General features: G+C 37.6%; 1 protein-coding gene across 8 annotated transcripts in view; it reads right to left on the bottom strand.

The window, feature by feature from the left end:
* The window catches only part of Ptprm (protein tyrosine phosphatase receptor type M), a 767,348-nt gene that overhangs the window by 417,235 nt on the left and 331,687 nt on the right, over nucleotides 1–18,426 (bottom strand). For all 8 annotated transcript variants that reach the window (XM_048363182.1, XM_048363174.1, XM_048363176.1 and 5 more), the window contains 2 exons: nucleotides 16,863–17,037; nucleotides 10,881–11,174 (listed from right to left, as the gene is read on the bottom strand). In XM_048363182.1, coding sequence (XP_048219139.1) covers nucleotides 10,881–11,174; nucleotides 16,863–17,037 — 469 coding nt within the window. The remainder of the gene's footprint in view (nucleotides 1–10,880; nucleotides 11,175–16,862; nucleotides 17,038–18,426) is intronic.

Genomic DNA, 18,426 nt, shown 5'->3' with positions numbered 1-18,426 from the left:
ACACCAATATCTGATTTATCTTCCAGGAAAGGTACTAAAAGAAAGATAAAAGGAATCTATTAACTTTCTGCCTCATATATGTCTAATTTTTGTATATGACATCAATAGTTAAAGTAGATCATTAACAAGAAATAAATATTAATACATAATAGGTTATGATGAACACATTTGATTCAAATTAGGATTAATAAAAGATACTGATATAGCATGTAATGGACACACATATTTAACATTTATATCTATTCTAGCAATAACTTATGCCAGGAAGGGTTTTTACTGACAGCTATAAATATCTGTACAGTCACCTGTCCATATCCATAGGAAAGAAATACTGCTATTTGTTAAAAAGAAATACATTGCGTGAATAAATTATATTACTTATACTGCTCATTGTACCAGCAATAAAATAGCTGAATGATGAGCAATTTTGATATCCAACAATCTTATTATCTTTCTTGTTTTAAAAATAGGTTTAACTATACTTGCTAATGAATATACCTGCATTGTAGTTTAAATTTCATTCATATGCATTATTCATGTAAAGCTTTCTATTGGCTTGCAATTTATTCTAATAGCTAATTACCACTTCTTTATATTCTCAAATTAATTTATAAAAATGTCACACAAACAAAGGATCATAGTTAACCTTCATAAACTAAAAATTCGACACATCATCAAGTTTTTGTAATCTGTTATTACTAAAGATTTTAGCTCTCATTTATTTTACCGCCTATTAATTTCACTTTTAAAAAAACATGAGTGGCGTTTTCCTTACAATACAGTAAGCCAGCTCTAAAGGAAGGCCACAAAATGTGTACCAATTTACATATTAACATGAATGGAGATAAACAACCTGAGAGTTGGTTTGATAAGAGGAGAGGGAATCAGCATGTGAGCAGACAATGGACAGCAGTGAAGGGATGTAAGGTCAAAGGCAAAAATCTACCCATGTTCCAAAGTACGATACTGTCTTGAGTCATGCTATAATTTAAGGTTCTAGGCACAACACATGACATAATTGGGAAGCAAAGAATGAGTGAACATTTCCTGCACTGTTCTGCAAACAAAAACCTCCTGAACAAGCCCTCTGCTCTTGGTTCCAGAGCACAGAATACAGGCAGGAGAAGCTCAGAAACCATCTTCATGGTCACCGCGTGTCCCAGGGCCCTAGATCCATAGCAGCAAGTCTCTCGTGTCTTTAACATTCTGAGGTCTGTGTTTAAATGAGCAAAAGGAAAACCTGCCCTTCAGCCATGCTGCTCTAACCAAAGTGCTCTCCACTTTTGCATGTTCTGAGCCATCTTGTCAGTATTAAAGATGGAAATGGTACTCTTCTTCGGGGTAGCAGTACTACAAACATATATCACATCACTAAGCAAGTCAACTTACTGTGGAATGACAACATCTCACACATAAATAAGACATTGATGGTTTTCTGTATTCTCTGTCAATTGCAAAGTAACTCCGGTCACCAAGCTGTTTTCTACCTTTCCACTGACTACTAAGTGAAAGAGGAGAACTATATATTTCAGTGAACTTGTGATCATTTGGGCATTAGCTTGAGAATATAGTTATTTGTTTTACTTACTATAAACTACAACTTGATGGATATATATCAAACAAAACTCAACCCATTCAGCTTAAAGTGGGATTAGAAGATTTTACCAGGGTAGTATGGATGCTCAGTTTTACTGAAGAGCAATTGTATAAACTGATTAGACCCTCACAGTATAGCTATGTAAGATTCAGTGAATACCAGATAACAGCTATGATGTCACAAAGATGATGCTGGTATTGGTAGTAAGTTGATCACATCTTTAGAAAATTCAAATTTAAGTAGGGTAAAAATTGGTTGAGGGTTCTTAGTCTTACTGTCAATATCAGCACTCACCCAAATTCAGATATCAAAGTGAAAGCTCCCAAAGGGAAAACTGTATCCTGTTTACAGAGGCAACAACAAATATAAGCCCTTGTGATAATTTAAATGGACAATTATGTTTGAAGCATGCAGCACATATTTGATTATGCACAAAACCCCAGTGTACTACAAATACTAACAGAGAGACTGAAAATGCAGTCCCACTGTATCATAAATGGAATAAAGAGCTAAGACATTGCTCTAATTTGTAAAAATACTCATCATCACTATTTCTTCTTGGTAAATCCATAATACATGTTAGGAAAGGTTTTGATGTCCCAGAGTGACTTCAACAATGGTCTGAAGATGAGTGGTACAGTTTGGATCTAAAATGTCCCCGAAGGTCCATGTATTGAAACTGGTTGCAACTCATAGCACTATTGGGAAGTAGTGGAACCTTGCAGGGGTGGAGCCTCACTGAAGCAAATGAGATCACTAAGGGTGACCCTGAATAGGATACTGGGACCAGAGTCATCTTTCTTATCACTGTGTTGCTTCCAATCCACCAAAAGGTAAGCGTCCTCTTGTGTCATGCCTTCTTACCACGAACTACTTATCTGTCACAGGCCTAAGGCAATGGGCCATCTAACCATGAATGGAAACCTCAGAAATTACGAGCCAGAATAAACCTTTCTTCCTTATACACTGACCTTCTCAAGATGTATAAGGCAATGGATACAAGGATTTAGAGGCATCCTGAAACACTCATCCACTCAATATACTAACACTAGTATTCAAAAAGACTGACATTAATAACTGATGTTTCAGAACAAGGAATCTAGTCCATACTGGCAGGTGTACCAAATACAACCTGGGAGAATCTGTGACTCCTTCCCCAAGCTAGTTTCATTAAATGGCCCAGTAGGCTTCAGGCTATTGACTGAAGGCTGTCTCCAACTCTGCCTAAATGTCTTTACCTCCTCAGTTTATTCAAAGCCATACAGGAAGCTTTGGGGGAAAAAGGTTTGGGGGAAAGTAAGAGTTAGCAGCATGCTCATTTTTCACAGCTATGGGACCTACCTGACCTTCTAAGAAACTCCAATTTCACTTAACTATCTGTTGGCACTATTTTTGAGGAGCAGCTAAGATTTTCCTACATTATGGCTCAGGTGGTTCCTTTCTAACCCTGCAAGTGCATCGGTCTAGCCAGAGGCAGGCATGAATGTTTGTAAAGAAGGGACTTAAGGAAGGGACTGGACATAAGGTGAAAACTGTGGTGCATTCCTAATACATTCCTGTCCTACATACATAGTATAAATGCAATCCAAAGCAAAAAGTGTTTATATATGCTCTCCAATAGGAAAAGTTCTTCTAATGCCCTTTTAATGTTGGTAATTTTAAAAGGTTCTTAATGGTTTAATGTGTCAAGCATGCATTAAAAAATGTTGCCCTTTGGCAGAGATGTTTCAGATTTAGAACACTTTTAATTTTTTCCCTGGTAAATAAGCTTAAATTAAAAATAAATTACATTCTATTCATTTAGGTCCTAGAGTCTTTGTGTGATCTGAATAACAGCCATTATTAGATAACCTGCCCTCAAGTTTCCTTGGGTCAGAAGTAAGAGTCAGAATACATATTGTATGGTGATGACAGCCACAAATACAAATGACAAGTCTGGCTACCTTTGATTTAGGAGGGACAATCTGGTTTTGTCTTAGCCTAACTGCACATCAAGTCCATTCCAAACCAAACATTTCTTTTCCTCCCACAAGAATGGACTAGGAATAATAACCAAATAGGAGCAAAAGAACAGCCTTCAGCTAAAGGCTGGCAGAATGGAGTCTGAGCTCCAACCATGCCCTTTGTGAAGAAATCCATCTCTCTCATCAGGAATATTTAAAATGAGTCTCTCTGGTGTCACAGTTAAATAAACACAGGGAATTAATACTTCAGAACCAATATTAACTCAAACTTCATGGTAGTTAGACTCGATCTAGCACAACATGCACCAGCACACAGAACAGACTGAAATGGCCTCCAGGTGGATCACAAAAGAAATCACAGGTTTCCTAGTAGCCAGTAGCTCATATATGTAATCCTAGCTACTCACAAGACTGACCTAGACCACTGCAGTCTTAAGCCAGCCTGGATGAAAAGCTGGGCTGGCAGCAGGGCTCAAGTGGTAGAAGGACAACTATGAGGGAGAACGGGTCCCAGTACTGGCAAAAAAAAGAAAAGAACAAACCTTTAAATTGATAGGCAGTACATATTCCTACTGATAATATTGAATCCTACCATGCAGAAGCACTGTCTGAATGTTATGTGGCTTACTCATCAAAAGACATGTCTATATCCATAACACAAGATAGCTCTACAAATGTATTATTCACTAAGTGCAACAGGACAATCACCATCAGAAAGAATAGGGTCTGCATGCATTCAGTCTCCTGCAGAATAAAAAAAAAACCCAAAGATGAAACGTGTCTAAATGAGGGAATAGTATGTCTAATTTTTGTTGGTGGCAATTCTGTAGACAAGATGGCTGCCCCTGCATATTATCAGAAACAAATTTACAATATCATACAAATGTAAACTTTTTATTTGCAATTGTATACAAGTTTCTAACTAAAGTGTGTATAACCAGACAAATTCACACACTATGCAAGTGGGTATAACAAATGTACCATCCTTAGTACAAAATATAGGCTATCAAATCACCCTCAGTTCTATCCATCGCCCTTTGCTGACACAGAGAAGCAGGTGTGGTGAACTGACATGGTGCCTCCAGGACCCTCACGCATGCTCTGCTTCGATGCACAGCGGTGGGTATAGTGTGAGGCAAATTTTCTCTAAATTGTAAAGGTGTATTTTTTTTTAACTTTAAGGATCATTAACTGGAAGCCAGTCTCTGAGTAGTCCATAAAAAACTTCACAAAACATCCAGATGGTATAATTGCACACACCACAAATGGAAGCGTCTACAAGACAGGTGCTAAGTGTCTCCGACGGGTAAAGTCTCAGGGACTGTGGCTAGCACACAGGCAGGGGTGTGGACATAACAGAGATGGGAGTTCAATACGTCACGACAGAGCTTCAATTTGGGAAGAATAGAACAGTTGTGGAGATGGGCTAACGGTACTTACTGCTGACCTGAACTTAGAGAAGTGGTTAAGTGTGTTTATCTAATTTTACCACAAAAAAGATGAGAATACATTCCTTTTTCTATTCTTCTTCAATGCACTTACTGCTACACAATTCTTCATTATATCATATATGTGTGTATATTATAACATATATGTGTATATGTATATTTATTTATGTATTTATATGCTGCCTACATGTTCCCTCTCTCTACCTCCAGGTGTAGTATTAAAAATATGAAAGAAATCAGACCTTGCTGCTCTAGAGTTAGGGCTTGGAAGAGCTCGTGGCACTACATAAATGTTATTAATTTTTATAAAAGATACAGTAATTCTTTTTTGCAAATATTTTTATTTGTATTAATCCCAAGGAATACATCTGAGTTCCGCAGCTTTCTAATTTAATCAATTTTAATTGCTCCATCCCATCGTTAGTTTATCACATTCCTCCTTAAAGTTCTGGGGCTAGTTGTTAGCATGTCACATAAACACAGATAAACAATAACCAAGGTGCATAAAAAGCAGTATCCTTCAACAAAACACATACAAAGTCTATTATAAAAATGAATCTAACGATACCTCTCCTTTCTCTGTTTCAAGTAGGTACAATTTAATGTCTGCGGATATACTGGCAGCTCATAATTATAAGAATATAAAATATAATAGAAATCACAAACTAAATTGCATTTTGTTTAACTGGATACTGAAGTAATTTCAATTCTCTGAAGTTACCCAACTATGGCCGAATTGCAAAGCTGGGAAATAGCTAAATACGTATATAAATCATTAAGCTAGCACCTTATCGTAATTGTGCTTAAAAAATAACTTATAGAGGCAGAGAATTCTATCATTTTTAATACGTCTTTATAATGAAGATCTCCCTGACTTTGAAACAGGCCACTGCTGCAGTTAGGGCAGGTGTTGCTGCCTCTATTTAGAAATGATGATGTGGAATCACAGGAGCCAAGTGACAGAATCAAGCTCACATATGGGGCCTCTGTGGTACTTGGAACTAATTTTCAGAAGCATAAGAAACTAGCGTCTGGAAGTGAACTATAATATAATTCTTGAAGAAATCTACCAGTAATGACAATGCATCTCCAAGCCACACAGGGATATCAATTCCACAGCACAGAGAGCAGAAAATAAATGGAGATATTGCAATATTAATGTAAGAAACTAAATGCAGTTTCAGAGGTGCAAGGAAGACATGATAAGACAGGTCTCAATGCAGCACATGCTTGGAAACTGAGCGTTTGGTCAAAACAAATGGATCTTAAAAATGGGAGGGTGATGTCTGTCAAAAACCTAATACTCAGCTGCAAGCAACTAATTCTATGAGCTTGTGATATAAAAAAGTGGTCCTCAGATTTTAGGTTTGTTAGGAAGGTAATATTTCTAAAAGATCTGAGGCAAGCAGGTTGCCAATGTTAAAAGCTTTGGAATGAAAATAATAAAAGAATTTAAAACATCTTTTATTTTGACCACAATGCAGGTGGTATTTATTTGCTAGTGAAAGTTCTGCAATAAAATTCTGAGGTACAGAAGATGGTTCCTAGACATTTTATGAAAAGGCAAGGAATACACAAAAAATAAATTACGTGTTTAGAAGCACATTATCTGCAAGCAGAGCTTATTCAACAATGGGTACCAAGTCCTGAGTCCTTAACTACTGAGTCCAGCTTTACCCCATCATCAACATGTGGCTCCAATGATGAAGTACTATTCTAACACAAAACACAGGCATACCAAATCTCAGTCTAGACAGACCTTCACATTTAGTCGATCTAGCCATTATAAGAACCTAATCCTATTTCTCCCTCTACATGGATGTTTGAAAAGATCATCACAAATACCAGTCTGCCAACCATGTCTGATAATCACGATTAGAAGCATTTCGGTAAGGATAAATTCAAAATGAAACAGGAGGCCTAGAACACGTGATATATAACTGATAAATTATAGAAAGATCATATCAAAGCCAGGTAAAGGTGGCTCATGTCTATAATCCTAGTGAATTGGCTGAAATCTGAGGGCCACAGTTCAAAGCCAGCCTGGTAAGAAAAACATGTGACGCTTTATCCTCAATTAGCCAGCAAATTCCAGACTGGAAGCCTGGCTCATGTGCTACAGCACCAGCTATGAATAACAAAGCCAACGAAGAGCATGAAGCCTTGAGTTCAAGCCCTAGTACCATCATATATACACACAGAAAGAATTTTCATACTGAAGAAATCTTCGGGTTCAACCAGATCTATCTTTCTGAATGTAAAAATCATCTTCTACGACATCAGTTTCTCACTATTCAGCTCCAAATTCACTATGCAACGCTCGGCTCCTGCTCAGTAGTCACAAGTAACTCATCTCATCTTTCCATGACTCCTCTTGAGTTGAGCAAAGTACACAACCTATCTGATGCTGATTGACTTTTCCTCAACACAGCTGGTTTTCAAATGCATGAACCAGAAAAAAACACGTTAAGATTGCAGGAATACTACCAGCACTGGTAGAAGGCTACCGCCTCAATATGGACATTTTGTTTTTCTAATGCAACCAAAGATTATAATAGCTTCTTGGGGAGGAGAAAGGCAATATCCTTACTGGAGTAATAAATACAAAACAGAATATTTAAATTAATTACTTATCACAGATTCATGTTCATGCAAGTCACATCCTTCATGTCTTCTTTATGGTATTGCTCAGTTTTACCGATCTGACTTGTTCACTGATACCCTTGGCTGTTTAAACCACAAGGGATAAGTTTACATTCATTTTTTCAACTTCCCATCCTATCAGATTCACTTCCATATACAGCTATAGAAAGACAAGCCTTTGACACGTATATCAAAGCCATGTCTTGTTCTGTATAAACACCATAAACCTCAACAAACCATCTGAATGAATGACAGTTGGGAACCCATGTGTATTTTCCAGTCTAGAGTTTACAGCATCTGTCCCTTTTGTCTCTGTTTTCCATGGGTCTGCACACATCACCAGCAGCCATCAGTGACCTTTTTTCAAAAGCCTCAGGTCAGTAAAAGGTGAGCTGTATCTCTTTCTTCTTCCCCCAGCCCAACAACAGGCCTCCTCTTATTTCTAACTTTGATTCTCTCATCTAATACATGACCTTCATTTTTCAAAGGCTGGCTTGCCCGGTGGTAACTTGCTGAAACATCCTGTGTTGGAGCTTGGCAACAGTGTTGTGTGCAGTTGGCGACCACCATGTGGACAGGGTGCTTCATCACTAAGGCCGCTTGCTCAGCTAAGGTCTAATTCTTTAAGGCTTAGTGCTGGTGGGCCTTTTATTTCTTAAAACGGACTAGTACTCTATTATGAGATACTGTGTCTCTAAGAGCTCTATCTTTCTACATGATTCAGTATTATCAAAGGGTTTCCTGAGAATATACACATGAATAATAATTGAGAAATATATATAATAATATATTAATAGCTAAATGCACAGGGACAAAATCAAAAGAACAGGCAAAAATATGGAAAAAAAGAACAGGACTGGGAACACTGACTACGTGGGGCTGCTAGTGACCACAATGATCCAAATCACACATATTTCCTCTCCAATGAGAAAACAAAGTCCTAACTTCCTTGCAGAGAGAGGAAAATCTATGTATCACCGGGTCCCCAAAGAGAACTCTCTGAAATAACACAGAAGGTGCTTTGAAGTGGATGGAAAGGCACAGAGGGTTCAGGTCACCACAGGACAGAGCCTTGGAGGCTTCATGAGCCACAATTAAGGAACTTGAAAGCTATTCTTATATTGTAAAAAGACATAAGACATGATATGCAAAGCTACAGCTGTATGATAACAAATGATATGATGATATAAAAATCATGAAAAATACCTAGTAGGCATGTGTGAAAATGGAACAATGAAGCTTGTTAAGACTGTTTTAGGCAGAGGAAAGAGAGGATGAGGGAGACTGATAGAGGAAGTGAGTCTGAGCAGAGTTCATTGTACACATATGCTTATGTCAGAATGAAACTCATTTGTCAAACTGATGGATCCTAATAAAAATATCAAGGGGGGGATGGAATGGGTGAAGGAGAGTAATACATTAGTGAGAGGGAGAGGGAGCAGATGACAGATTTAGAAAATAGAGGGAGAAAAAAGAACTAGAACTTCTTTTCTCCTTAGAGTCACTGAAGAGGACTGTGGAAGCACCAATCCAGAAGAACAGTTCTGACTACAGCATGGAGGGTTTGAGAGGGGAATAGGGTAGAAACTCATGGATGATGTACAGCACAGCCAAGGCAGGGTCTGCTAAAATAGCCTACCACTGAATTCAATAAAGAAATCTCTGGGAGAAAAAAAAAAACAGAAAAAAGCCAAAAAACTAAAACAAAATAATACACATTTTTCCCTTCTCTAAAATAAATACGTTTCTTTCTTTTTTTTTTTTTTTTGGTGCCAGTTCTGGAACTTGAACATTGGGCCTCAGTGCTGTCCCTGATTTCTCTGCTCAAGGTTGGCATTTTACCACTTTAGACACAACTCAAGTTTTAGCTTTTTGTGGTTAATTGGAGATCAGTTTCATGGATTTTTCTGCCCAGGCTGTCTTTGAACTATGATCCTTATATCTCAGCTTCCTGAGTAAATAGAATTACAGGTGTGGGCCAGTGACGCAGGCTTTAACAAAGATCTTTAAAGAAAAATTAGAACTTTCCTATGAGTACTTGACTTACTATAAGCAGTATAATCTATACTACAAAGACCAAATGAAAGCACCTTCAATCATTTCTTATAATATTACCAAATAGATGGCGCTAAGAACAGTTTTCCTGGAGGGATTAGTTCCAGGATCCTCTATAGATACAAATATTCCTGAATATATATTGTTTCCTTAGTTCCTTACATAAAATGATGTAGTGCCTGCACAACCCTTCCACTCATTCTGCAATATGTAAGTATATAACTAATCTCCAGATTACTCATAATGCCTAATACAATGCAAATGAAATGTAATGGCAAGAATAAAGTCTGCACACAGTATAGATCTGTTTTCCAAATATTTTCTGTTTGAGTTTGGTTCAATCTGTGGTTATGGAAACCCTGACACCAAGTGCCTATAGTTTTAAAGTTTTACAAAGAAATGTAACATCAGCACTGATGTTCTGAATTCAACAAGCTTCATGGAGTCTCCTCTCAGCACTGCACACAACTCAGCAAAAGTACTCTCGATGTCTATGACAAAACAGAACTTTAGGAGCCAGTGTTGTTTTCTACCTTAATCACAGCTCAGAAACAACTTGGAGACCTCCAATGAGAGCTTTTTTCACATTCTGATTTTCCAAAGACCAGAAAGTTTACCCTTCATCAACCTTATTTTATTAAAACTGTACAATATGGACTTCCTAATATAAGAATGTAAGACTCCACACAGCCCACCAATCACTCATGTTCCTGTTCCAAATGGGTCTCCAGTCGCTGCCCATCAGCCCTGTATCATACCACTCATCTATTAGTAAAAACACAGCTCTCAACCTAAGAGGAAATCTCTTGTTCCAAAAGTCCTTTTCCCAGATTATAACCACATTAACTTTAAAAATAAGACAAGGAGGACCTGGCCCTTGAGGATACATCATTCAAGTAGATAGTTGTTGAGATCTTTAGGGATCATTCTGGTATAACTACATGGCACCCACAACAAGAACAGAAAAAGAGGTGGAGTTGAGCTGAAAGATATTGTCTCCAGGTTCCAAAGTTCATAAACTATTAGCTTACTATTCTCAGGGACAAGGGAATTTTTATCTACACATAGGATATGGACATAGCCGGGGAAACACAAATGACCTTATGATCCCAATATTGTTGGCCAATGCCCCAAAAGACCATGATGCTTAATGAAATTTATCTTCATACTCACCAGCACACTTGGTCCTTGTCCTGAGGGCTGGTCCAGGAGATCCTGTACCACCCTCTCCTGGTCTGGTGAGGAGTACACTAATCTCATATTCTGTATCTGGGTCAAGGTGCCCAATTTTGTAACTGGTAGAATCCACTGGCTGCCGGTCATTCCAGCTCCCACTGGCTGTGCAGTACTCCACCTCTCGAGCCACAATAGGCCCATCCCCATTGATGGAGTTGGCGTTGAGTTGTATCCACAGGTAGGTCGCTCCCACAGAAGCAAGCTGGGGTGGGGCAATGGGAACAGGGGGTTCTGAAAAGCAAAGCAGAGCCACTTTTCAAACACTTATGTCTTTAGTTGGAAAAAAGCTAAATGTGTGTCAATGATTAAAAGGCAAACACCATTAAAATATAAAGGATGAACTAATGAAAATGGTTCCTTTCCACTTAAGAAGAATAAACACAGTTGTTGGATGCTGGACACATGATCTCGTATTCTATTTCCTAAGCATATGCCTAAAGGAAATGAAATCATGATGTTAAAGACACAGTTGATACAGCTGGGTGCCAGTGGCTCATGCTTGTAATCCTTGCTACTCAGGAGGCTGAGATCTGATTATCACAGTTCTGAGCAGAAAAACTCATGAGACTCATATCTCCAATTAATGACCAAAAAGTTGGAAATGGAGATGTGGCTTAAGTGACAAAAATGCTAGCCCTGAGCAAAACAGAAAGATTTCACAAAGTTCACAGTTGTAAAAACAAAATGCTTTTAAAAGTCTAACTTGAGTTGGGCAAATTTAGTCTCATCTACCTAGGAGGTTGAGCTGGATCACTGGAGCCTACAAAAATTGTGCAACACAGAAAGACCAAGTTTCCAAACATCCACATAAACAAGAACCACAATCTATCTTGATTAAAAAGATCTATCCCTAATTACTGTTGGACATAACTCATTTTACTCAGCTACACAGACCTGTGATTTACCAAGAAGTCACTATGAAAGCTATCATGGTGGTGGCATGAAACAGCAGCAAGCATTCCACTGTCAAACTCTTTTTGAGAATCTTTGAAAATCAAAGGTAGTAGAGTTTTCTCTACATCATTGAGTGCTCTTATATTTATATCCCAAAGACACTATCATTTAATAAACATTGCTGAAATTATGGTTTGTCTCAGCATAAAGTCATTTTTTGAGATGACTCAAAGTCTCAAAAATAACAACAAAAATACCTACCACAATAAGCTCAGCTGTCTGAAGGAGAATTGAATTTTCTGGAAAATAAGAGTCTGCCACTGCTAATGTTCAGTGAATGTCCAGTGACAAGCCTTATTAAATGTATGAATAGAAAGAAAATCAAAGAACATACCAGGTCCAGCTGGAAAATATCTTTGCCATTGGGCAAAGTCTCTTTACAACCCAAAGAAGTCTCTCTCACTATACTGATAACCCAAGACTGACTGGCTCCCCATCACTGTGTGAAAAGGCAGAAGAGGCCTTGGCCTTCTTAGTAAAAATCCTTTCCCCACTCCATCAGTTACATGCCAGGTGAATGGCTCTTGAAGTGCCATATAAAGGTTAACTACATGCCAATGACCTTGTTAGTTGTCCCCACCCCATAAAAAACAAGGTCACTCTACAAAGTCACATGCTTATGCTTCAATAAGTCATCTCATATGAACAACATAAGATCTGTTGATTTTCTCCAAAGTGTTTCTACAGGTAGTTTGTGCTTTTTGAGAGATGTTTCTGTTCTTTTTCATTTTGCTTCTACAAATACGTGGAAAATAAAGGCTGCCCCAATCTATTACTGGCATATGGCTTGCTTGGGGAAACTTCTTCCTTCTCCAAGGAAGAAAGACATGGACAATCCAGACAACCTGATTCCTGCTAGCATCACCTTAGGAAAGTTAGTACCATCAGAGGCCTGAACCTGAGATGCTATCAGTTCAATTTCCAGACCAGCTAAGAAATCAGCAGCATCCATTCTTTTGTTGAGTTGCAATATTTTTGTTCTTTTTATGTTTAGTTTTGCCAAGTTACATTGAATATGAAATAATACATTAGAATAAGTCAAAATAAGGCATGAAATTTTTTAACAGATTTCATTTAAGGAATATAAATGTAATGTGAAGATACTAAACTTGTTTCCATTGTTAAAGTTTTTGCTATGCATAATTCTGACATAACTCACAATGACTTAACAATTATTCCTATAATTAGACAATTTCTTGAATCAGGACAAGAACCAGGCCTTTTACAACACATCCTAAGACATTTGCATAGCCATAAACTGAGCCTTTAATTACTTTCAAGATACAAATGATAGCAAGAGTTTTTAAGTGCTATTTTAAACTAAGTAGCTCATTTAGAATATCATTACTTAGAATCCTAAAAAGACATGACTTCAATGTATTTTTTTTGTCAAGAGTGTATTTTCTATTTGAATTTCCCATAGAGAAAAGAAACTCAAATGCTAAATGAAATGATTCATCAATAACACGGAAACAAATGGAACAGACAATCAAAAGGACTTTTGGTTAATCAAAGAAAGAATAAACTACAAAAAAGTCAATATTAAAATTTTGAGGGGCTGGGGATATAGCCTAGTGGCAAGAGTGCCTGCCTCGGATACACGAGGCCCTAGGTTCGATTCCCCAGCACCACATATACAGAAAACGGCCAGAAGCGGCGCTGTGGCTCAAGTGGCAGAGTGCTAGCCTTGAGCCGGAAGAAGCCAGGGACAGTGCTCAGGCCCTGAGTCCAAGGCCCAGGACTGGCCAAAAAAAAAAAAAAAAAAAAAATTTTGAACAGAATTTCACAGAGGGAAGGCATGAAGATTGGTTAGTAAGAATAATGGCAATGCAAAATACCATTTCCTAGGTTTTTTTTTTTTAAGTATTGGCGAATGAATTCAGGTTCTCATACTTAAAGGCAAGGGGTCTACTTTTGCACTTCTGAACTCAGACATTTTGCTTTTCTTAGTTTGTTTTTTACATAAGGTCTCATGCTACTTTCGTCTGAGAAAGCCTAGCACCATTTTCCTCTTTGCCTCTATCACCAGAGGAGCTGGGATTAGGGACCTATAACACCAGCTACCAGAAATGAGAAAATCCATACATATAAATATATGGACTGATTTTAAGTAGATGGTAATGGCTGATGCATATATGTCATCATTACATTTCAGTATAGGTAATTTAAACACATAAATTATATTGTACAGAAGTAAATGCTGAAACTGACATACAAGAATGTTTACATGCACTGTAGAAATATTTTTATGTCCTTGTCCTTTGGGGAGTGGACATTAAATCAGCATGTGATCCTAACATAATTATAGACTTTATGGAATTTAGCTTTTTCTCTTCACAAAGTAGGAGCAGCACACATACTACATGACATATAAAAAACTGCACAAGAGGTGTAAAATATTATTGTATATCTTAAAGTCATTGCCTCAAAGAAATAAGTTCTTTCAACTAGCAGAATCCAGTATGTTGTCACATTTTCCAAAAAATAATATATATGATATATAAAATAGGCTTAAAATGATAATTGAAGGAGAAGACAAAGCTCATATCTCAGCCCTATATGCATGCCAGCAAGTAGGGAAGGCAAGCAGGTGCAGCAAGCAGAGCTAGAGAAATACGAGGCTGCCCTAAGACAGGCATATGTGCCAGCCACACAAACATAAACAAGAACCCATTCATTCTTTCTTTCTATGTTCTGGAAGACTAGACATTTCTGGTTTGCTTATAAATTAACATTATTAAGGTTGCGTTTTGTTCATTTATTTATTGGTGGTACTAGAATTTGAATTCAGGACTTTGTGCTTGGAATGAGAAAACACTAATAGAGGTCCCAAAAACTTTTTGGAGGAATCCTGGGCTGTCCTAGGACTGCAGTTCTCTGGGTCTCAGCTGGAAAGGAGGTACATGCCACAATACCAAGCTATAGATTGCAATGGGGTTCATGTCCAGTCCTCGGGAGCTCCATGCTCTGAGGTACCAGAGCTAAGGCAGAGAATTGTGTCCAGCTCAAAGAGGTAATTTTTTAAAAGAAACTATTTTAACTGTATCAAATCTTTAGACAGGCAAGCCAATCCAAGTTTCAGAAAAACCAAAATGCCCAAGAGTCTGTGACAAAAATACATGATTCAAATACATATTCTTAATGCACACTTCCCTACACTGAACAACCATCATGCTGTAGTGAATACTTCTCAAGGGAGAGCCCCAAGTGAACTAGCATTGTGTCTCCTAAGTTGTATGTGACTATGCAGTAGTGACCTTGTGCCAGAAAAAATGCCCAAACCAGCTACATCTTTCATAATAAAAAGCTATGTCTGGGAGCTTCTCCATGTGGCTGTGGCAGAAAAATGGAGGAACAACAGCAAAAAAAAGCATGTATTTCTTTATTTTCTCTATTAAACTTCTCAAATTTATTCAAGTAAACAGATGAAAATCACCTAAATATCCAATAATGAGAAAATGTTCAAGTGAATTACAATGAGTTTACTTGAAAAAATGATTAAGCTATCAGAAACTAATGGTTGGAAAGACAACATCACTATGTGGGAAAATATTCACATGAATTGCCAAAAATGAAGATATAATAACTATGCACACTATAATGATCATTGACGAATAGCCATAAGAAACATCCAGAAGAAAATTGAGTAAAATAGTGATGATCATCTGACTATGACCACATTATCTATGACATTTCTTTTCTCCTTTCCTAAAAAAAATTATCTCTAATATTTTTTTAGAATTTGGAAAGGTAGCTCTGCCATTCATTCTCCAATATAAACCACAGATATCTTTACCAAGTCAGATAATAAGAACATCACCCTCTGCCTCCCGGTTCGTGGCCCTGACATGTCAGGCGGCTTATTCGGCACACATTTTAACTGCCACAGGTGTGCTTTCCATATGTGTCTCCTCTCACAACCCTGTCATTACTGTTTGTCTCATATACAAGAGAACAGATGCACAGAGAGGGCAAGCCACTGGCCTGTGCCCTCAAAGCTAATTCAGGAATTTGAACCCAGCATAGTTTAAAATGGCCTAAATAAAGGAATCTGCTGATGACCACTTTACCAATTCTATACTTAATACGAAAGGGTAACTTAAAAAAATAAAGCACAGATATAGGCAGTGGGGCAGTTCAATAGTAACACATATTCAAAGCTCTGGCTTCCATTCTTCCATATGGGCATGCGTGTGTGTGCACACGTGCTCACGCGCACACACACACACACACACAATAAGGCATTATTATGTTCTCTTAAAAGGAACAGAATGATCTACTACCATTGCCTAAAATGGCTTCCTGGTACATCTCTAAGTCTCAATTATTCTATATGTAACCCAAAATTGCCCAAGTTGTTTGATAATAAAATTGTCAGCCGATTAAAAAAAGCATTAAGGCAGCCAAAGGAAACTTGTTTCCCCTCTTTCTCTTCCCTCATCCCTCACCTTCTTAAATATAATGACTCAATTTGCCAGTCATGCAAAATATAGTAATAGAGCCTAACTGGGACATTATGAATGTTGAGACAGTATTATCAATATGGCTGGTCTGATATAACGGAACATTTTTATACTGATACTGTTTCATTTTATTAACCATCCTGCTATCATAAACACCCTAGCTGCTGAATATTTGCATTTTAAGTGATTTTCTATCAGTAAGAAATTTTTCATTTCTTAAAAAAATTTATAGCTTTTAATCTGTATATATAGAGCTGGCAGAAGACCTTGCCAAGAGCACATTCTTTGCTTTATATGCAACTAAGCCAACATAAATAACTTGCATTTTTCAAAAATATTGCTCACATGCAAAATTTCTACTTAAAATGCAATCCATCAATGTAGCCTATCATCAAACTACTGTGCAGAAAAAGCTTGAGGTTTAAACAAATAATAAACTAACCACCATCTAACATATCTATTTTCATAGACTATTGGGGGGTATAAAGAACACATTAAATACCTTTAACTACCAATTCTGCATAGTTTGATATCCCAACACCTCCTTCTGTGCGAATCATGCAGCGGTACTTCCCAGCATCTCGCTTGGTGGTGTTCACCACATTAAATGAAGCTATGAATCTTCTGGAACTAGTCACCTTTATTTCCTTCAGAGGAGCATCTCGAACATCAATGCCCTGCATCAATGGGATGGGAAAGACAAAAGAAAAACCAAAACTCCATATCAACTGTCATATCCAAACAGTAGGGCACATGATAATGCATGATCAATATCACGCTTCTGCATTTTTTGTTTGGTTGTTCATGGCCTTTGGGAAGTTGTTTTATGAGAACAGCTGGCCGAAAATTGTAATTTTGCCCAGTACAACACTTCCAAGATTGAGGGATACAAAACAGTGTGCAGAAATGTCTTGCTTTCACCCTTTCAAGATATTAATTATGTTAAATTAGCTCAACTTTACTTTGCTCTCTTATCAATGTTTGGTCTTTTTATAACGTTTTATCTCATATTTTGTATGCTTGGATAGGAAATAAAATTAAGTCACCACTGCCACACTGCTGATCTCAATTTATATATGAAGAAATAAATAATTTATCAAGAATAATACTAATTCCCACGTTTTGGCACAAATCTGTAATCCTAGCTACTGGAGAGACAAAGATGGGGAATTACAGTTTGGGGATAGCCAAAAAAAAAAAAAGTTCATAAGAGTAGTGTCTGTGGCTCACATCTGTAACACTAAATATTCAGGAGGCTGAGATCTGAGGACTGATGTTTAGAGCCAGCCCAAGCAGACCAGCCTATAACACTATTTTTTTTCAATTACACAGTTAAAAGCTATAACTAGTAGTATGGTTTAAGTGGTACAGCACCAGCCATGAGAAAAATAGTTGAGAAAGTAAGGATCTGAGTTCAAACTCCAGCACCAAGATACACACACAGACACACACACAAACACGTTCATGAGACCATACCAACCAATGGCAGGAATGGTGGCACACACTTGTTTTCCCAGCTACAGGGGACACACACTGAGTGCAGAGGTGAGCACCTGTCATCCCTATGATATCGAGAAGCAAACAGGATCACAACAGCTTCATCTGGGCATGAAACAAGACCCTTTCTTAAAAAAGAACTAACACAAAAGGGGCTGGTGAAATGGATAAATTTATACTGCATTTGCCTACCGAGCACAAGCTCTGAGTTCAACCCCAAGTACCAAAAACAAACAAAAAACAAAAAGTACTAAAACTACACTGAGATTACTACATTCCTAATGACCAGATCTAGAGGACTAATCTAAACTTTATGATGTTTTTCTCAAATACACAAAAACCAAAGAGAAAGTGATGTTTAATAAATACCACCTAACGCTGAAATGTGACACGAGAACATTTCACAGCACCACATAAAGTAGGTCCCACTGCTAGTCCATTTTTATCTTTTCTTATCACGGAACTCTTATAGTTACTCATACTTCGAAACCCATTCTATGCTTCCAAGAGTTTAAATCCACAAAAGGCTACAGATGCCAGCTCTCTACATATTTTGCATTCTATTAGAG

The sequence above is a fragment of the Perognathus longimembris genome, chromosome 15, assembly GCF_023159225.1.
Source record: "Perognathus longimembris pacificus isolate PPM17 chromosome 15, ASM2315922v1, whole genome shotgun sequence".
Lineage (NCBI taxonomy): Eukaryota > Metazoa > Chordata > Mammalia > Rodentia > Heteromyidae > Perognathus > Perognathus longimembris.
This window is presented reverse-complemented; position numbering and strand designations above follow the sequence as displayed.